General features: G+C 39.6%; 1 protein-coding gene across 4 annotated transcripts in view; it reads right to left on the bottom strand.

Annotated features, from left to right (window-relative positions):
* Nucleotides 1-22,381, bottom strand: part of LOC109042241 (melatonin receptor type 1A) — a 64,636-nt gene that overhangs the window by 10,382 nt on the left and 31,873 nt on the right. For 2 of the 4 annotated variants that reach the window (XM_072300299.1, XM_072300297.1), the window contains exons 2-4: nt 19,531-19,791; nt 5,725-5,933; nt 3,251-3,588 (exon numbers count right to left, since the gene is read on the bottom strand). In XM_072300299.1, coding sequence (XP_072156400.1) covers nt 3,251-3,588; nt 5,725-5,933; nt 19,531-19,592 — 609 coding nt within the window. In that variant the 5' untranslated portion in view covers nt 19,593-19,791. The remainder of the gene's footprint in view (nt 1-3,250; nt 3,589-5,724; nt 5,934-19,530; nt 19,792-22,381) is intronic. The other 2 variants (XM_019058895.2, XM_019058894.2) reach the window with 1 other exon arrangement.

Below are 22,381 nucleotides of genomic sequence, written 5' to 3' on the forward strand. Positions count from 1 at the left end.
GCTCTTCTTAAAGGAACACGGGCAAGTTCGCTATTGCATTATTTGTGATTAGGTATTATAATATTAGAACAATCGGCTTTGACTTTGAATAAAATTATGGAAACCTACTTGTAATAAATCGTAAATAAGTGTCTGAAACGCATCTTCTTTTTACAGTATATACTGTTACACTTTATACTGTATCTTACAAAATATTCTGTATTTTTTACTGTTCATTCAAAGTGTACTGACTGGACTCGCACCTTAGATGCTTTAGAAGTTGTCCAATTTTCTCGCGTGTTTGATTTTTTTAACAGAAAATGATGTACCTAAGTACCATTCTGACTTGAGAAACTCTCCATAATCTAGAGAAAATTTGCAGAAACATTCAAAATATCAAGTTTTCTAGTTTTCTCTTGGAAAAATTGAGATGAAAAAAATAAGGCAAAATTGACTTGTGGACCGGCTGACCCTGATGAAATGCATTCATTCAATTGATTTTGGAAAACGGTCATTTTGTCGCAAAAAACGATTCGGACAGCTGCATCCATCCGGAGAGCTTTTCTAGGTATTTAATTTATGTTTCTCTTTCAATGCTTGAATGTTTTTTCTCTCATATTTTATTGTGTTTAAATTTTTCCCATCTGTCGCTAGCGCTCGTAGAAAAGTGATTGAACTAAGTGGATTGCATTTAGCAAAAAGGAACCAGCGCAATTTCAATGTTGTAAAAATGTCGCCTCTTCATAATTATCTGTATATCTCTCTTTATAGCAAAAATGTTTTCCTCCCCACCAGAAAATTGTTAATTTTTACGGAAAATTACTGTGCAAGTTTTAATACTGTACATATATGGAGTATTTTTAAAAGGAAAGAAAAGTTGCACAATTTTGAAAACGCTGTAATCGCGCTGGTTCTTTTTTGCTAAATGGACGTATTTCTGCCAAACGGAACTGTGTGCATTAATACATGAGCCCTGAAATCTATAAGAATATATGCATAGCAGGGCTCATGTCATGATGCGTATAGTTCCGTTTGGCAGAAATACGTCCAAATGCGATCCAAGTATTATAGGATCACGATTAGTAGCACCAATAGTTTTGCATGAAATCAACCAACAATCTCAGAAAACGCTCGTCGGTTACGTTGAGTACATTGAGCACGTAGTATATGTTGGTACGAGATACGATTGTGGGAAAGTTCATCTGCGTGTGCATGTGTGCAACCAAATTCTCTCCGCATAGACGTAGATGTAAATATGCACTACACCCGAGTTGCTTCGAGACAATTCAAGTCCCCACATCAGGCGCCAACTTTGCTAATGAATTCAGCCCTATCGCTGCACTCTAACTAAGAGGCTTTAATTAATTAAAGAAATGAACTCCATCGAAGTGTATTCGTGATCAGCACTTTCACGCCAACGCGTCGCTCCAGCAGTTTGCCGATTTTTGTACCTACAGCCTCAGCTGATTCATTCAGTTTGATAAAATTGAAGTCCTGCTGCACAGCTGACATTGGTTGCACACATTTTTATTTCGCCTTCAATTTTCGGGGTAGGCGAGAAAACGTCCTTCGTGCAGCGGTAGTTACCTATTCGAAAATTAATTTCTTTCGTGTAACCTACCTTGCAGCATATTATATTTAACTCCATTTAATGATTTTTTAAGCAGCTTTGCATTTACACTCAAGTCTCTATTTGTGATAGTAAAAAAGGAAAGGATTTACTGAACATCAACTTACTCTCAAAATACTTTGAAGAAACAGTTCTCCCCTTACATAGATATGTAAAAAATGCCACTGGTTGAGCGAGTTCAACAGAAGAGGAATTCTTTTTTCTTTCTTTCTTTTTTAGATAAAAAACTAGGGGTCTCTTGTTGTGAAATTTTCCTTTTATTTCTCATAAAGAATTGTTTATATTTAATTTTAATTTTAAGTTGCAGAAACTGTCTTTGATTAAGAGAATCGAATTTGTGAGGTAATGAAAAAAAAAATGCAATAATGTTTTTTTCGAATTTTCATTGAAATTACCTTCTCTTCTCCTCTCCTAAATGCAAAGAGGTCCAAATTAATTTTGAAAAAGGAACCGAGATGAAACATTGGTCGATATCGACTTGATCGGACCGTGATTCCCCCGAGAGGCGGACCTAGCAGTTTAGCAACACTGGCTTTTCTCCATTTAAACCTGCAGTGGCGTGGCGTGAATTGCGATAGATCGATTGTTATGTCATTTAAACCTATGGTAAAGAATCGATTATTAAGGTGTTCGCTGCGAACACCCTATTTATCGATCCTTTTCTATAGGTTTAAATGGCATAACAATCGATATATCGTAATTCACGCCACGCCACTGTAAACCTGGGAAGAATAATAAATTCTTGTTGGAGCACCCGGCCTCTCCAAGAATCAATTCATTTCCATAGATCTGAATCAGGAGAGAAAAATGCTGCCAACTTCGTGTAGCCACCAATGGATTTGCCCCCAATGAGGGTCCGTTTCGGGTTCAACGGAGGGTATGGATTCGATCAACGTGAATCGATCAGAAAATGAAAAAGTGAACAAATCAACGTAATTTGATCGACACCGACTCGATCGACAGTTAATTAAAAAAACCCAGTGTCAATTCGATCGATAATCGAAAACGTGAACCAATCGACGCGACTCCATCGACACCAATTTGGTCGACAAAATTCGATCGACTCACAGGTTTTTCGATCGATTCACGGGTTCGTCGAGCGATTCATGCGTTTGACGATCGACTCACGGCTTTTGTCGATCTACTCACGGTTTGTCAATCGACTCACTGGTTTTGTCGATTAATTCGCGGGTTTTCAGATCCATTCACTGATTTGTCGATCCATTCACGGATTTGTCGATGCATTCACGGATTTGTCGATGCATTCACGGATTTGTCGATGCATTCACGGATTTGTCGATCCATTCACGGTTGTCGATCGAATCGGCCTCGATCGGTTCACGTCTTCATTTTTTGATCGATTCATGTCGATCGAATCCATACCCTCCGGGTTCAACGATGAACAGACCCCATTATTTATTATAAGAACCAGTGGCGTGACGTGCTTTGCGATATATCGATTGATCAGCCATTTAAACCTATGGAAAAGTATCGATAAACAGGGTGTTCGCAGCGAACACCTTAATAATCGATTATTTACCACAGCTTATTTATCGATAGAATTATCGATAGATCGCAAAGCACGCCACGCCACTGATAAGACCATACCACACCATCTACTATCAGAAGAACGGAACTGACCCTCTTAGCACAGTAGTCGGGTCCGAGGCGGTAGTACTGCTGCAGGAAGGCGAGGAGGGCGCTGATGATCCAGACGAGGATGACGGTCACTGTGACCCGGCGGGAAGTGATGACGGAGTAGACCTCGGCCGAGAGGCAGAGTCGGGTGTAGTTCTCGGCGGCGGTGAGCGTGAAGGAGAGGACGGTGACGACGAAGCAGAGGATGGCCACGAACCACTGGAACTGGCACACTTGCGGGGGGTCCTCCATCCCGGCCAGAAGCACCACCACCGACAGAGGGATCACGAACCCGCTGATCAGAAAGTCCGCCAGCGCTACGTTCGCGATGAACGTGTTGCCTGCGAATTAAAGCAAAGCGCTGTGAGGGGTGGCTCATAATCAGATGGACCGGGCTTAGCTGAAAGAAACCAAGCCGTATCCGCTTACCAAATTTAACTGGGCAAACTAATTTCAAGATAACTTGACAAGAGAACGTTTGTGCGGATTCCTTTGAAATTTGAATGTGCGGATACTTGGGCAAATTTTAGTGAAATTCCTGCATTGTGCGAAGCAAATTCCTCAAAATTTCCAAAGGAATCCGCACAAACGTTAACTTCAAAATTGCCCAGTTTTTGGAAATAACTGAAGTGGCTTGGTTCCTTTCTGCTTAATATGGTCCATTTCACCTTGTTCCGAAACTACAAGAGAAAAACGCCCGCTCACACTCCACAGTTAGGCTGGTAGGTGTAACAAAAACTAGCGCCTTCAACTACAGATGCATGCAACTATTCATACTCCGAATACAACTATTCGTACTTAATGGACGTCCGTGTTGTATTCGTCTAAATTGAAGGCGCTCGGATTATCCTGGCCTTTCGGGTCTCGTCGTAGGAATTTGCACTATGCAGAAACTTCAATGAAATGTTCACAAAACTGTGAAAAACCGTTTTCATGTAATAAAGTAAATTGCCCAATCAAATTTGCCAATAGTGGCTTGGTTCCATTCTGCCTAACGCGGTCCAAATAAAGCTTTAGAACATGTAGGGGATTTGCAAGTTGAGTACTTTTCCTTGGGAGAAATTTTTCAAAAAATACGATGGCATCACGGGTTTTCTCTGAAACGAACTCCAAAGCTCAGGAAAAACTCTTAAAGTTGAGGCCGTAATGGAAAGGATATCCCACGCTACCCTGAGAGTCCACCTTTATATCAAGTCATTCTCTCCATACTAAGATAGAGAGCAATTATGCATGCAGCAAAGTTGCCGTGTTTCCAGTTTTGGAGTCGCCAAACTAAGTAAAAACCCTATTAATGTATTTGCTCCCTATCTTTGTATGGAGAGTATGACTTGATGTGGAGGTGGACTCTCAGGATAGTGTGGGATATCTCCTCTATTACGGCCTCAACTTTGAGAGCTTTGGAGTTCGTTCCAAAGAAGACCACTTGCGCCATCGTGTTTCTCGCTGAATCTTGCATTGAAATCAGTATATAAATCGCACATACCTGACACATACAAGGCAGCATGTGTAAGTACAAACGGACCCCTGTCCATTTAATGGAGCTCTTGTATACGTCAAGAATTTACGATTTACGTACCGATTGATAATCTCGTATGATGTACCTCTAGAGAGGATCGCGTTTGGAATGAGAGAGTATGACGGATTCCGAACAGACCTTCGAACATGATTTTCATACAAAACAATACATATGGTATGCAGAATAGGGCACATAATGCGTTGTCGAAGAGGGTCCTAAATTAGGCTGTACAATTCACATGGGAGTAGGCGCAATGAAGGAGGTTGCCCGCAACGAGATTGGGGATGAAATGCTGTAGTGTGAGATTTTCGAGATAGGGTTTAATCTCACATAAACCACAGGGAGTGTCGTTAAAGCGGCATACCTACACTGCCGTGTTAAGAAAAAACGCAGTATGAACATTCGAGTGTTGCCTAATTTCGTCCAATAAAATGTTTATTTTTAAGCAGAGTTATGAATAATTTTTCCTTGAAATTTTCAGAAAATTTAAAGATGATTGCGAATCAAGTTCTCTGGAAATTTGGCGGAAAATATTCCCAAATTTTCCCGAAAGTTCATATTTCATCAAAGGAAAATTGGTAACGTCTGAATGCTCATACGGCGTTCTTCCGTAGCACAGAGGTAACAGTAGCGCAGCGTGCTTTGCGATAAATCGATTTCTGCCGTTGAGACCTATGGAAAAGAATCGATGAACAGGGTGTTCGCAACGATTACCTAAATGGTCAATTGTTCACCACAGCTTCAAATGAGGAAATATCGATCATAACGCCTCACCACTGAGAAGGAGGTACATATCTTTGGAGAATGATTTCAGCGAAATTCCGGAACAGATCTCGTTACTTTTGGCTGATCGTATGTTTCAATCGTCAAAAACGATTTAATGACCATCGCACGGACCCCTTGTGGTTCAAATGGCATCGTTGAAGTAAGTCAAGGCTGAGGTGCGGGTTGTAGTGCTTACCTTTTTTCTTGAGGTGGTCCTCAATCATGACCGAGCTGATCATGTAGACGTTGCCTATGCTTCCGATGACGCAGAGGGCCAACATGATGAGGAGTCGCCACACTCTGCTCCAGTCGTAAGCGAGCTGGACCGGGGATATCCCGCCAGCGTCCAACATGGGGCTTAGGGTCATCTCCATGATCGGGTACTCCTCGTGCGTTTGATTCATCCTTCGCAAAACAAATCATAATGTTTGCATAAGTTTAATATCTACTACGCACACTAACAAAAAAAGGGAGCGCCGGAACGCCAGTAATTACGTAACGCACTTTTTTGACCCCCTTTTTCCCATTGAAACATTTCGTAATACCCGCGACTCCCCTCAATAATGGCGTGACGTTTGATGACCCCCCCCCCCCTCTCAGATCCAAAAAAGTGTAAAAAACTGTTGAAAATAAAATGAATACAATTTGCAGTACTTTTAATTGCTGCGCAGACCGTCGATCGGTCGCAATCGTCTGGCGACCAGTAAAAAATTGCGCGAACTTTCTGAAATTTTGCGTGTTTTTCTACACCCATAGAGAGGGTTGCGTAACGCTGGCTCTAACTCTCCCTCCCTCTTGGAACGCAACGTAACGGAGGTTCTTACCCTCTCCATCCCCTGTCCTAGAAGTTCACTCGATTTATGAACTCTTTCAAATGGATTGGATTGTGCCCTTTAAAAAAAAAAAATGCCAACGAACTTTAATAGGTGTGAGTAGGAGAAGGAGGTTCGGCGGGGAGTTGAAATTCCTTCATGGGGTATCAATCATTCACACGAATTTTCGGGGAATTAGGAACGCATTTTGACAAGGAAAGGGGTCTTGCTGGAGAAAGAGAGTGATAATTCACAAAATTTGCAAGATCCTCTAAATTGACCAAAATTGCTTAAAAAAACTTCTCTGCGCCCACGCACAGGGGATATTGTCCTTTTTTTCTTTTTTACTCTCTTTCTTTCTTTTTCTTTTGCTAAACGCCAGTATCTGCCGAAATTGTTTGCTTAGTTCAACCACGCCAGAATCTAGGACAAATCACCTTAACCGCGAAGAGACGAACCTCGATCGTCGCACTTTTCTTATTATTCCGCTCACAATAGCCCGACGAATAGGGTAACTTTTGAACTTGGCCGCGAGACAGGGGTTGGGAAAGCGTTTAAGCGTGACCTTAGAACTTGCGGTTAGGTTAGGTTTTAAGCCGTCGACGGAATGCCGCGTCACGTAATAGCGAGTCGACGTCCAAACGACGTTCAAATTGATTCCCGCCTTGAGGTTAGGTTCGCGGCGAGCTTCATTTAAGCTCCCGGCGTTCGCAGGTGGAAACCGGAATGGAAATTTCTCCGACGCAGCGTAAAATTGTGCTTTTAGCTCCTAACATGGCAACCGGGTTCGCGAAAGTGTAAGTGAACTTTGACAAGCTACATTTGTCCCTGCTCGGGCGGATTTCGTGACGGGATGAGCGACGGACGCCCGACACGACGTCGCCTGCCTGTTGCCAAGTCGGAAGCTTCAACCCCTCGATGATCAGGGGTGCAAATTTAAATTTGACGAAATTTTAGGAGTAAACCCTTAAGTCTTATGATATTTCATTTGGAATCTTATGAAATTGCTTCTCTGATTTTATGAAACTAGGGATTACGTTTCCTATCCGTTTCGCGGCTCAACCTCCGGAATGCTTCGCGTCTCAGGCGGTATGCGTTACACGTCAATCTCTTGATTGTATGCTACACAAAGTATGAGGGTTTGTTTTTTTTTTTTTTTTTTTTTTTTTTTTTGCTGAAAAATGCTGTAAAATTTCGTTGAATGTCCAAAGATTGTGTATACAGCGCGCAAAGAATAACAATCTAAAAACTGACGAGAAATCGAAGTTCGACTGACCATTATGTTTTCTCCCCCCCCCCCCTCCATTTTGCAGATTTAAGGACTGAGTTTTTACTGATAGCTTCCGTCTCATGGCTTCCGTCATTCAAATATTTTTTAAAAAAATATCGAAACCCCAAAATATCTCATGAAATTATATTTCACAGGAGTTTGAAGAATTTTTTTGTATTGCTAATTGCCTATCATCCTTGATCACGGAGCAATACGGTGGCTTTTACACGGTTCGTGTGAAATTTCAGTATGAGTATCCATTTTCATACAATATCCCATTTCAGGGAGCTTTGAGACGATGTCTGCAGTGAATGAATAAGTTCCTACCAGACTAATAGTATACAGGGTGTTTCAGAGTATATGAATCATTCTTTCATCATTGGTTTTGGTTACGCAAAAATGTGGGTCGAGGGTTGAAAAGTGAATTGAATCAAATTTCAGGAGCACCGGCTGTAATAATTTTCAACAGGTTCATTTGATTACAGTCTGTGACATTAGCTGCAGATTGAATTACCATTGAAACGCATTTTTGCAGTGCGTTTACTGAGCAGTTTCCTGTTGTATTGCTAATAAATTGCCTACATTCTTGTCTGAGGGGAGTAACCCGATTCTCAAGATAAAATAGCTTAAAATCTAGAGAAATTGATTATAAATTGACTAAGAGTTGCGACTGCGAAGCGAAACAGACATATCATATTGTAAACTTAATTCTGAAATCTAGCATTCGGAAAAAGGAAGACCTCCAGAGAGATGCTGCATCTGAAATCCAGGCGTCCGACACATCAGTCGAACAAACTCAGATAATACCAAAGATTTTAACGCTATTGACAAACAGTCCAAAACCTGCTCATCCTTGCCTAAAAAAAAAAAATGTGAGCAAAGGGCATCCCTCAAACATCTTACATCAACGTAAAATTTATGAAAAACGAAGCTATAGCGTTTGAGCTTGACCAAAAATAATCCAGATTTCATGGTGTGGAAGCTTTCTTGTGCTTGAAACCATACAAAACAATAAGAACGAAAATCGTGACCTACTTTTTGCTTTTGATCGTCAAGCTACAACTTGGCTTTACGAATGTCAGACTCAGCGCCCAACCTAACCCCGCTACCTCATTTTGTATCCACGCACGGGCTTTGAAATCACGAAATTCAGATTCCTGGAATCGGTTACTCTCGCAACCGTAACTTTTAACAGCTGCTTTGTGTCAATTTAGCGACCCGGCATGTTAAGAGCGAAGAGGAGGAGGGAGAGAAGCTCTAACATGGAGGGTCGTACGAATTTGGAGAATAATTGGCCGATTTTGAACATTTTGGTATTGGCCTGCATGCGTTAATCAGCTCGAAATGGCGAAACTTTTCCTCATCGTTTTCACGATTTTCGAGATATAGGATTTAGTACTTTCACCATTCATTTATCGGACAACAGTACCGATGGTCAAAGTGAAATACCACGCTTACAATTTCCGCAATTATTATTTTTTTTTTCATTCCAAGAGAAAAGAGAGAGAGAGGGTAAATAAAAAATGTAATTTATGCATCTACTTGGCGTATACCTTACTCTCTCCGAATCAAGAAATAATCCTTTATAGCGTGAAATTTAAACAGAATATTTTGCCAATAGAGAAGAAATCAAGGCAGTTTTGAAGGAATTAGTCAATTGCATTTCCAAAGAAAAAATGAAGTACGACAGGAATTCTGCAACGTCGCAAACTGAAATAGGTCATTTAATCTTAGCCATCGATATTATCGAACATGTATAACATCAACGACTGTTCGTGAATCGTGTTTCTATCTCACGAAGACGAACACATCGAAGAGATCGTGTTCTTAACCTCATCATAAAATTGAAAAAACAAAAAATAAAATATTAAATTAATAAATTAAGAACTGCGATGAATGAGGTCACTAAATCTGAGTGTAAAGTAACACGCCCCTGTGAATAACAACTATGTTTGGCACATCTCATGTCTGGTCTCTTCTAAACCCAAAGTTTGATACGATACAAGAGCTCGGTTGGTTTACCCGACCTTCGTCAATCGTGTAAACTTATCCGAGGTTCAGAATTCTAGGCACATCGCACCGCAAAATATACTTGTTAACCGCCATCCCTGAAAACTTCACCCCTTTCTCACTTGTCTCGTCAAAGACTCGCAGCTTCGGATACAGAGGACGAGAGTTTATTTTCACCCTCTGAAAACAAGAGAATGAAAAGGAGAACGAGCTCAAAGAGTAGATATAGATTTTGAAACAACGTTAATGTAACGTTACCGTTAACGCTATTGTACCAATGAATGAATGATTTTAAACTTGAATAAATTGAACGGCTTTAACAAGCATCACACTGATAAGAATATGGTGAATCCATTTTGAGTTTAGGCCTTGATCAATGTCAGCAAAATGCTCATGAAAACTAATCACAGAGAACACTGATCAGCATCGAAGTCTTTTTCATCAAATTTTACTTGACGCTGGTCAAAACTGTCGTTAGTTTTCTTTGCGCTGGCCTGAGTCTCTTTCAACACCGATTCAAGCGTTACCTGGAATTTATATCAATTTCAAATGTGTCCCGAAGGCAAATGCCACTTGTTACCATGCTCACCTAGATATAACATTTCATTCGACAACGCTCGATGTAACTAATTATGCACTTTGTTACCCAACGGAATCCGTGACTTTCATGCATGACAAAATGCAATATACATACGACTAACTGTAAGCCCCGAATCTGCGAGAGATTCACTGTCATGCTAAGGCAGAATGCCGAATGAGGATTCGAACATTGCCAAATTTCTCCTGAAAAATATACTAACTGAAAGGGAAGTTATGCGAATTAGGTTCGAAGAGTCACACTTTTCATGAGAAGAAAATGGCGTTTACGCAATGAACAGAGTGCCAGGTAAACGTCGGTGAGGTCATGCGAATTAGATTTTGAAATAAGAAGCCACCATTTCTGGCTCATCTCTAAAAAAACCTATCTGCACAGGGAAGCTAATGGCACGTGCGCTATTTCTAAAATGAACTTTAAGTCGTACGAGGTAGTTCTTAAACCTAAGTGATAACGTAATCCATTTAATGTTTCTTCTTGGTTTTTACATTCTACATTCTGGATTCATCAATCAGTAATACACACATATGCACTAGTTGCTGGACTTAAAACACGGTTAAAACCAAGGTGGAAAAAACCAAGGGTGTCACGACCGTGGTGCGGGTGACGTCAAAAACCGAGTTTTTTAAAATACAGGGTCTCGGTTAATATTGACCGTAGAAAATTGCTGTTTGGACAAATCTTGATATTTTTAGCTTATCTACAGGAATCGAGTATCAAAACACGATTCTGTGACTAGCGCAACCGACTCATTGATCCATTAGAAAAATTTTTTCAGTCGGGTTTTAACGTCAAATATTTTTACTTCAAATTCTTAGATTCATTAGATTGAAATGCTAATCAAATTATTTAAACATTTCTTGAGAAATAACAAGATTTTTTGGTTTTCGGCTTCTCATAATGATGAAAACAAAAGTTGTAGTCGATTTAACTAATATAAGCAATGACTGCACATTGTTTTATTTTATTAAAGCATGGCCTGAGTCGCAATCATTGTTTATATTTGTAAAATCGGCTGATAGCTCAACTTTTTTTTCTTTTCATTCTTGAGAAATATGTTCCGGAAATTTCCTAAAAATTCAGATTCTACCAAATTAACCTTGGCAACATCAGAATGTTCTTACGGCGTTTATTCTCATGCAACAAGGCAGCTCAGCTATTCTGCCGCCTCGCAAGGAGGGAAGAAGGGGGCGATAATTACATCACAGTTAATCGCACGGAAAGCTCGCGAACATCTTCCAGGTATCCGATGTATGCGTGTTTCAGGGGAGTATTCGGTGTGGAGTGTTGCATAATTGATTGGTTGAAGGCGCTGGCGAGGGTGAGTCAGACGGCGGTGGCGTCCCGGCGGCGCCTTTGATGCCATGAAACCGCACAGTCGACCCATCGACAATTTCTCACGGGATCAAGAACGGGGTTATTTTTTTGTGCCCCCTTTGTCCTCTTGTATCTTTGTTTATTTGAAAGGAATTTTGCTCCTACTTTCCTTGAATGTTCCCATCGTGCTTTCACGCTGGTTCGTGATAAAATGAGCTTATTTACCAATACTTTCGAGTTTTGGATGCACTATGTATTGGGAGGGTTCGCCGTTAATACTATTGAAGGAAGTTTTGGGGTAGAATGAGATTTACCATTAGCCATGGAGTGGTTTTTTTCATTATTTTTTATTTTATTATTTTTTTTCCAATTTATTTTTCATCTTCATAAATGGAAGGAGTCCTAGCCGTTTCGATGGTGAATGGTGCTACTGCAGAAATGCTATCACAGGTAGTGGCGTTGTAGATCTCTACATTTTCTACATGGCAAACTACTAAGCATTATTTCTTGGAAAACTTCGGTGATTTAAAGAATGTAAAGAATATTCTGTGAAACTTTCAAGCTATGGTGTTGGTTTGATCTCCTTTCAAAAAAAAAAAAGAAAAAGGGCGGAGATTTTGAAACATCGCGATCGACATATGCATTTCTGCTATTTCACTGTCAATTTGTCGGAAAAGATTGATTTCAGTGTTTGAAATCGTGAAAGCCTGCCTCAACTCTTTTAAAACGAATAAAATATGGATTCTCACACTGCCTTGCCGAGGGAAAAATAGTTTTTTACCTTGAGTGGTTTTATTTTGAATTCTTACCGTGCGGGTTTGGGAAGACATTTTTTTGCCAAAATTATAACCAATATTGAAAAATAATCGTTTAAGAAACGAAGGTAAACATGAAATTGGTCCATAAGACGCGCTGTAATTGATCCAAGTTTAAAGTTGATTTTTTTCTGAAAGCATGTTCTTCATTCGCACAAGGCTTTTCCCTCTTAGGGTAATATAGAATGAAAGTCATGGCTTATGCAAGTTTTAGTGCACAGAGGTGCAAGGGAAACCTTCTTTCACAACGTGAAATGCGACGCCAATCTTGCCTGTCGCAGCAAGTTTAGTAAAGTTCAATCCTTGAAACCCCGCCTCACTGGGTCTGGCCAAAATCTGCATTCAAACTTGTGCTGAGCTGAATGAAGATGACAGATGATCACCGTTGCGTTTTTGAACCTTAATTATAATCAGTTCGGATATAAAAATCAGCTAGTATTTATTGGCTGAAAGTTCTGCTACGATGTTACATTCGTAAATTTTAAGCTGAAAGAGCGTACCCATTTAAGATGCACGATCTGAAAACGTGAGAATGTAAACGTGTGGTTTACTTGCTCGGCAAAGCACCATTGAAAGACGCTCTTCAGGTTTAAATTACAACATCAAAAGTGACTAACACAAAACACTTGAAAGATTCAAAGTTCCGTCGGATTCAACCTCCTTTCATTTTGATGTTTGCATTCTCTTTGATAAACGGAAAGGGCGGGGAAATTCGATGAAGCCGTACTTTGATGTCCGTTAATTTGTGGTGAATTTTGTATTACCAACAGAATTCGTTATCTAACTCAGCTCAACTGAGCATTGTGTGATACCTTAAAGTTTTTGTTCGCCATCTGCCAGATCGAACTTACTTTCACTTAAAAATAAATAAACGAGTAATATTATAAAAATAATGAAAAAAGTTATTACTCAGAGATGATTCTGGAATAAAAAATCCGCGATTTTTCGGCAAGTTTTGTCATACATTTTAAAATGTACCGTCCGATAGAAATCTTAAAATGTACCTGTCATTATGCTGGCTATGACTTTTCTCTAATACCGACGGCCTCAAAAAAATCATTGTTATACCTACAGTTTTACATTTAATTTTTGAAGTGTTTATAAATGGTAAATGATTTAAATCGTAAACTTATAAATTTACTTAAAAATCTACCCTCGCTTGATCATGGAACAAATATCTTGGTTTGTTGGTGTTCAATGATTGTTTTTTTAATAAAAGATGAAAATCTCCAATCGTACGGCTGACTGCTTCAATCAGCATAAAACCGAGCTTTGGTCGGATGAACCAAAATTTTGGTTTAGCGAACCGACATAACATTTTAACTCTCACCGTTGCAACGTCAGCGCCCATATTTTCAGCCTTAACTTAGGTGAAAGGTTTCTCAATTTTCAGGTAAGCTCCATCAAAACGCCAACATGGGCGTAATAGTACGAACGAAGGAGGGCCCCCCTGCCCCTTCCGGTGTTGGAAATTTGACCTTTTTGAAGAGCAATTTTGTTCAAAAAAATACGTGTAAGAGATTTGTTTTAATTTTATATCCATCCCTCCGAAATTTTTTCCAACTTTCATCGATTGCTTCCTCTTCTCCTTCCCTTATGAGATTCGAGTCATCTTTCGATCTATTTTTGACTACATACCACACCGACTGTAAGGGAGAATATTGTGATATCCCAAATGCAATTTCCTTTTAAAACACCAATTCATGGTATGACTACACCACTTGGACGTATTTATGCTAAAAGGAACCATGTTGCACATAAACTTTATGTTCATGGTTCCTTAGCATAAATACGTCCACTTTATATTTGATGGTTCCAATGGAAACAACAAAAAACCTCAATCTTGAATCCTTGTGCTTTTAAGTCTTATTTGAACTTTGCCACGTGTCGAAAGAGTTTTGACTTCAAAACATCCAAACGAGCCAATCATATACCGATACTATTAAATTAATTCAACGAATGACGTAACCACAAAATTGGTCTATTTGTACAAGAAATCTATATCATATCCTGATTGGCTCCTGGATGCCCGAAACATCGAGGATGAGTATCCTTGGTGTCTCTTACATTGTCATCACAAGGCAAAACACCCCTGATGTCTCCTAAATTGCCATTCGAAGGCTAAACACAGTATGTACACTCAGACGTTGCCAAAATTCCCCTGACAGTGATCAAATTTCCTTGGTAATTTAATCATATTTTACTTCAAATTTTCAAAGGATTTTAATTGCAACTAAATCTTATGTGTCTCCAGAAATTTTGAAGAGTAATATTAATTTATACAGTTTCTCTGAAAAAATGTTTCCTCGGAAATAATGTGGCAAAATTCGAATGTTCATACGACGTTTGTCCTCAGCACGACAGCATGCTCGAAAATGACCCGGTCAAATAGACGGTCAGCACAATTGCCCTCCAAAACGAGAGCCAATTTCCGGTCCCGATCTGATCCACTATTCATGAACCATCCACGCCCGTGCGCGGAAGCGGGGACCTGCCAAAACGCCGAGAAACATCGAAATTTTGCATAACAAAACGCAACTGGACCGTCGACGGGGTCGGAAACGTGGCAAGGGGGCGCCGGGCTGGGGTGAAAAACAAGGGAGGCGGCGGTGAATCCAGACCGAACTGGATAGCGGTTACCAGTGAGAACGACTCACTCCTGCATGTGGCCGACACGCAACCCGCATCACACCGCGCCGGCCCAATTGCTGCCGCGCGACTACTCCTCGTCGCCAAACATAGCGCCAAGCGTGAATTATCGACTATCAATATTCTCCCTGTTTGAAACTATGATAAAGAATCGATTCCTTGATAATCGATTTTTCCTATATGTTTGAATGGCAAATCAATCGATTCATCGCAAAACACGCCACCCCGCCACCCCCCCCCCCCCCCGCGAATGGGGGCTCATTTGTCAATTTCATTGGAAAGTCGGAGCCGGAGCCTACCTCGTCCCCGCGTGCCCCGCCTAGGCCTTTGCTATTCAATTATTGTTTCGGAAGGATGATTCGACCCTTGACCCGTTTTGACCCGACACTGACAGTGATAGGGTGCGTCTCTTGATGCCGGGCCAACCTCAAGACGTTTATGGGTGGACGGCTTGATTAACCCTTTCACCACTGATTCGAGTACCTCAACCCTTCTGAAGTGTATTTCCGAGGCATTTGGATTAATCTTCTTGCCTACACTGGAAAAAACCACATTGGATCTAGAGTCCAGACTCTTGAAAACATTGACAAGAAAAAATACTCTTGATTCAATCAGATTTCTGCTTGAATCAAAACAAATCCGCTTATATTAAGAGGCTTGGTTCTTGATTTAAGCTAGATTCTGATTGAATCAAGAGTACTTTTTCTTGTCGATGTTTGTAAGAGTCTGGACTCTAAAGAGTATTTTTTCTTGTCGATGTTTTTAAGAGTCTGGACTCTAGATACAATATGTTTTTTTCCAGTGCTTGCAAAAATATAACCTAAAATCCGGCAATGAACCTCATAATGAACTTCATGATAATTTTTATTTTTTCCTCTTTCCGTTTTGTCTTCAAAATTTTAATACATTACTATTTCTGGGTGTCCTGTGTCCTGTTTGAAGAATACTATTTTTATCATCGGGGTGTGGTTTAAGACAGCTTGTAGCCCATCTTATTGACTCTCTTAAGAGCACTTGTTGGGCTCATGGTAGACAATTTGCTCCTCTAGGGCAATATTTTGAGACGTATATACATTAAAAACCCTTGAATTTCTTAGGCATTTTTAACCTGATATATCATTTGTAAACATTTTCCCTGTTTGTTTTGAAATTTTCATAATTTTTATCTCTCCAACTCCACTCGGTGAGAACACGTCAACCTTGCGAATAAAGATGGCACCCTTTTTGACGTAGGAATAGACTGCCTTATAAATTTATCGTGATAACAGTCGAAGTTTATATGTTAAAAATCTAAGCGTTTGCGAGATTGTTTTGCATGATTGTCTGCAACAAAACCGTATTTTGTTGCGAACTGACAGGTGAAACTCAAACTATTACAATATCTCACGCATCTGTGTTTGAAGAAGCAAATTAATAGTGGATGAGTAAACAGGAAGTAAATGTGTTGCGCAAAAGGAGAACCGGAAGTGAAACAACTGGTAAAACAAGGAACGTTTCAAATTTAACATGTGCACTCGGAGATAGGATGGCTGCAAGAAGTACGGCATACGTATTGAGGGAACAGCGTTGCAGCGCGTCGTTATAGAAGATTTCGCTCCAATCCAGAGGGGGGTGGGAGGGGGGATTTGAATTGCGGATTTTATCGTTTTATTTCACTGGTGTTTATTGTTTCCCTTGGGAGGGTTATCTCCACCCGGGTGCTTGAGTCATTGTGATAAAAGCTTGTAAGCTCATAGTTTGAACAATGCAAAAAGACACGAGACTATCTTTTATTATTTCCGAAAAATCCATGCCATGCACGCTGCACTAAAATGCAAATAAGAAGATTTTCCTAGACAAAATGACCCATACATATGAGAAGAAAATATCGAAGGTATCTCGGGTCATTGTACTGTATTTTTGTCTTTCTCGCAAACCTTGGACCGAGTTTGGATGGAAAGGCACGAAGCACATCGATACTTATGGAAATAACATTTTATGTTCCATGCTACACTCAAATCATGAAATTGTTTCAATTGCTCAGACAATCATTCGAATTTTAAAGACCTGCCGAATTTTGTTCGTTTCTTCATGAGAGTTTCTCAGTGATCCAGCACTAACGTGAGAAGAAAGAACAAAGTAACAGTAAAACCAATTTATTTGAAATCTAACAATTCAATATTTTGATATCGTTTTTTTCCATCAGATTTTTAAGTAATCTCTATTTTATGGAAGCTTTTAGTATCTTTGAGATAAATGTCTACTTGAAATCAGAGCCAGTAATCTGAAAAAATGATCAATAACAAACCCTTAACAGAGCTTTATCTACTTATTTGAGAAATTTACTCCATGAAAATCAGGAAAGAGGGCCCGAGGGAGGGGGAAAGGGGTCCCTCTCAGAGGCAACTCGATTGTATGTGGCTACTCAATACCATTTGGCCTCTAACAATTTTAAAATATCCCATAAAGCTTTCCCTCGCCACCTTAAAAAATATTTTGGCCATGCCGTGCCGCCTCAAAAGATACGTGCTTACCATAAAGAAACTCCCTGCACCCATGGAGCCTGCATAATATTTGAATTCCATTGGTCGTGAAAAACATTATTAATTTTGACACGTTCGCGTCTTTAAAGACCGATACACAACTCATATCAGAAAGTTATCTCAATTAGCTCTATCAGCTTAAACCGCTCATTTATGATTCCATAGACGTTTTCATCCACAAACTTTGCCGGTGAGGGGTCCGTAACTCCCCATTGCGTGTTTAATCCCTTTTGACCTATTTCATGTGCTTCAGAGTTTGCTTCCGCTATAGACCTCGGAACTTCGCATGTTTGGTCGAATCCTAGACTTTCTAATCACTATCTTGATCTTTCAAATACGCAGTCCAAAAAAGTGCCCTGCATTTTATGTTAATACGTGAAGTAGAACAAAAAGTAACCTATAATCGCGGTTAACATTTTTTTTTGTTAGTTTCTCTTTAGGTTACGTTGATTAAATTTTTGGGTTCAAAATTTGCAACCTCGTTAAAAATCAGAAGCAGATAGCCAGGATCGAACCTGGGTCGTATGAGTGACATTCTGATTTGCTAGCCACTTGCAAGTCGCAATCTTTAAATGATATTGAGAGGAGCAAGATGAGTGCATTAATTCAGCAGGACACTTTCTTTACCTACAAATGTCTCAGTCACGCAAAAAAATAATATTCATTCGATGGAAAAACCTACTTATTAATTTAATTCTTTGATCTGATTTCAGTAAATTGATAGTAAAGTTAGAAGTTTCCCCTGAGTAACATTGTTTACTGGAAGAGTATTTGACACCTTCAAAAGGACAACTGTGAGTTCCTGGTTTCAGACCTCTTCTATATACACCCTTCCGCCTCTCCAAAAAATTAAGACACTGTCGAGCACGCTCCATTCGAAGATCTCCAAGTTTTGAGGACTCTTCTTGAAATCGGTACTTGAACTTTTATGCATCCTGTTTAAAGAGGAGAACTTTCCTAATTGAACTTGATACGAACTTGCTGCCGATGCTCCCCGAAATTTCAACCAATGAGAATCGAGAGTACATGAATCAACGATTTCCAGAAGATAATGGAGAAGCGATCAAACAGATTCACGGAGAATAGGTGGAAAAAATATGGCGGTCATTTTCTCGAGCAAAATATAATTTAAAATGTACGCTTGGTAAATGTAAGGTAACTTTACCGATGCATATGTCTAAATTAGTATAATCTATATTTGTCTGGATACCTGGACCAAAAAGTTTGGTCTCCCATACGGACTAAAGTTTCCCTTTATTTTAAGGATGAGGAAAAAATATGTCAAAATAATCACAACTTTGTACGGTGCTAAGGAACACTGTTTGAATTTCCACCCGTTCTCAAAGGTCCTTTGATAAAAACATAAATTTTTAGAGGAACTTGTGAATAATTTTCTTTGCATTTTTCAGGGAATATTATTCGCCATTTCATCCAACTTTTCTGAAATTTTTGAGGAAAAATATTCACAACTTTCTTCAAAAATAAATATTTATCCAGGAGAATTTGGCGACATCCAAATTTCCATGCAGCGTTTGAGTACGCTGCCGTCCTGCGGAAGAACGGCGTATGAGCCTTTAGACGTTGCCATATTTCCTTCAATAAAAGTCTAATTTACTGGGAACATTGTGAATATTTTTCTTCAAAATTTTCAGACTATTTTGTTTGCAAATTAATCTAACATATCTGACAATTTCAAGGAAAAATATGCATAACTCTCTTCAAAAATACATGTTTTATCCAGGGAAATTTGACAATTCTCGGATGTGCATACGACGTTTTTCCTCAGCGTAGCAATATCGGAGGACCATATCGTTTCGCGTCAAAAACTCCCGCAAGTAAATAACGCTCGGCACGGCGGCTGGTTGGTGGACTGAGGCACCGGAATAGATAGATAAATAAAAAGACGGATAATTGGATAATTGAGCGGTGAATAAAAAAGGCAACAATAAGAGAGAAAAACGGGCATTTGATGCGAGGAGTGAAAGGTGGAATGATGATTGTTTATAACTCACCCTGCAGTCGTCGGCGGAAGCGGCTCTGTTGTGAGTTCTATTGCAAAATTACGTCGTTCCATCCCTAAGAGCTCGAGGGGGCTGAAACGGGCTGAAATTAAGCCGCGAACCCATCCACTCGGCGGCAATTATCGCCGTGTCCACATCACTCGCTCACACGCCCGCTCCAAATCCCTAAGGCAATTTCACGCTCGGACCGGAGCATGTCAAAAAAAGATTTTCCGTCCCTAGGCTCGGCCGAACCGCCCCGCTGCCCAGGATCTGAAATTAAATGCCCATATAGTTGTATTCTACCGTGCCAAGGAAAAACGCCGTATGAACATTTGAGAGTTGCCAAATTTCCTTCGATAAAATGTTTATTTTCAAGCAATGCCACGAATTGTTTTCCTTGAAATTTTCAGGAATTTTAGGTAAGACTGTTAACAAAATTATCTGAAAAATCGGAGGAAAAATATTCACAAATTATCCGAAAATTCGTGATTTACCAAAGGAAATTTAGCAGCGCCTGGATGTTCATACGGTGTTCTTCCTTAGCAGTATTCGTCTGTTCTCATTCGAATGCCGTGCACGTACAAATTGTAAAAATGGGACTCCTTATTTATTTTCATTTATTTATTTATGTATTTGCGTATTTATGTATTCATTTATTTTGAAACGAACCGCTGAAAACTGATTTTTTACAAATACTCTCCGAGTTCACTCCGTCTCACATTTTTTGTTGCCCTGGGGTATGATTGACTCATATTGATATTATTGGTGCACTTCAATCATATTTTTTTTTACGGTGCAAAACCTAGATTGATAGAACCAACCATGCTTACACAGCCGCACTAACATTATGACGTTGCCAAATTTCTCCGATAAAATATTCATTTTTGAGGGAAGTTATGGGAGAGTCTCCCCCATTGTGAAGTTACTGAAATCCATACAGAACAGAAAAATCTTGAATCGGTCCAATGTCCATTTTTCGGAGCGCATGGAGAGCACCCAATGTGAGGGTGGAGGGATGTAACTGGACTGCGTTAAGCAGAATGAGACCAAGCCACATTAGCTGTTACCAAACTGAACCGGGCAAATTAAATTTTTACATGAAAACGGTTGTGCGGGTTTGTGTGCAAATTTTAGTGAATTTCCTATAGAGTGCGAAGCACAATACTCAAAATTTTCAAAGGAATCCGCACAGACGTTTCATCGGAAAAATTAAATTGCACAGTTAAATTTTCAAATAGCTGATGTGACTTGGTTCCTTTCTGCTTAACGTGGTCCATTTCACATTGTCCCGAAACTGCAAGAGAGAAACACCCGCCCACAGTTAGACTGGTAGGTGTAACAATCACGAGCGCCTTCAACTATAGATGGATACAACTATTCATACTCCGAATACAACTATTCGTACTCAATAGACGTCCGTGTTGCATACGACTAAATTGAAGGCGCTCAAATTATCCTGGCCATCTGGTCTCGTCGTCGCGGTAGTCTTAAGAAGTACGCACTGTGCAGTTATTATCGTACATTATTACATGTAAACGGTTGTCCGGATTTGGATTTGATTTGGACCGCGTTTAGCAGAAAGGAACCAAGCCACATCAGCATCAGCTATTGCCAAAAAAATTGAGCGATTTAATTTTTTACATGAAAACGGTAGTGCAGTTTTGGGCAAATTTTGGTGAATTTCCTGCATAGTACGAAGCAAAATACTCCTCATTTCAAAAAGAATCCGCTCAAACGTTCTCTTGTAAAATTTAAATTGTCCAGTTAAATGGCAATAGCTGTTGTGGCTTGGTTCCTCTCTGCTAAACGCGGTCCATCTCTCCTTGAAATTTTGAGATGCTCGAAATAAAATTGTCAATGAAAGTATCTGAAAAATTTTAAGATCAATATTCTTAGATTTCCTTCAAAAATTTAATTTTTATCGATGGAAACTTGGCAATGCCTTAGGGCTCATACCGCGTTTTGCCCGAAGGGTCTCGGTGGTGATTCTCGCAGGTTTACAACAGTAGATTTTGTCTATTTAATTGCATCGGAAACGATGGACCTAGTTTTAGACAGTCTTGGGGTACCTACTCTAGCCACTGCCATTCGTTTCACTTAAAAAACCCGAACCAATTTTTTCTCTCTGATGTTCAGTTGGTTCTTCTTCTCGTTATTTTTTTAACACGATGCTTAGGAACACAATACCACAGCCCATATTTTTGCTGTTAGTCTATTCACGGTAAGGATAATAGTTTATCTGTTTTTTGTAGAAAGACGATTCATACTAATTTTGCGGTGCAAACCAGACGCATAACCATAAGCAGCCAAAATTCGACTTTTTTTTTTTTTAAAAAAAAGCAAAAGAAACTGACCTTATACTTTTCAACATTCTCCATGCAAGAAAATGATCTGATAAAATCTAAAATGCAGACTGTCGAGATAAACAAAAGTGGGATTCTATCAAAAGGGTAGACTAATTTTCTAATTTAGATGCTTTCAAATGCCCTCAACGTTTTCTTTCATGCAGAAATTTTGTGCGAAAAAGTTGATTCCGATACAGCGTTCAACACAAGATATGTTTGCTCAGGTGAAAGTTTCTTAATGAGCTGATAATAATTTCTAATTTTGTATTGAAAAAGAAACTGTAATTATTTGGATTCAAAAACATGCATCAGCTAAATACTGACTAAAATCTTTGCGGAAAGATCTAGGAAGAGGGAATGTTTTGTTATTATTCATATGTGCACATAAGTATGTCCTCATTCCTAATAAGTTAGCAGGCAGTAAAATTAATTGTGTTCCTCGTGCATTGTGAAAACTCCTGTGAGATTGAATTTTAGACGTATCTTAGAGTTGCAGGAATATAATGTACAGTTTT

Source organism: Bemisia tabaci, chromosome 5 (assembly GCF_918797505.1).
Source record: "Bemisia tabaci chromosome 5, PGI_BMITA_v3".
NCBI lineage: Eukaryota > Metazoa > Arthropoda > Insecta > Hemiptera > Aleyrodidae > Bemisia > Bemisia tabaci.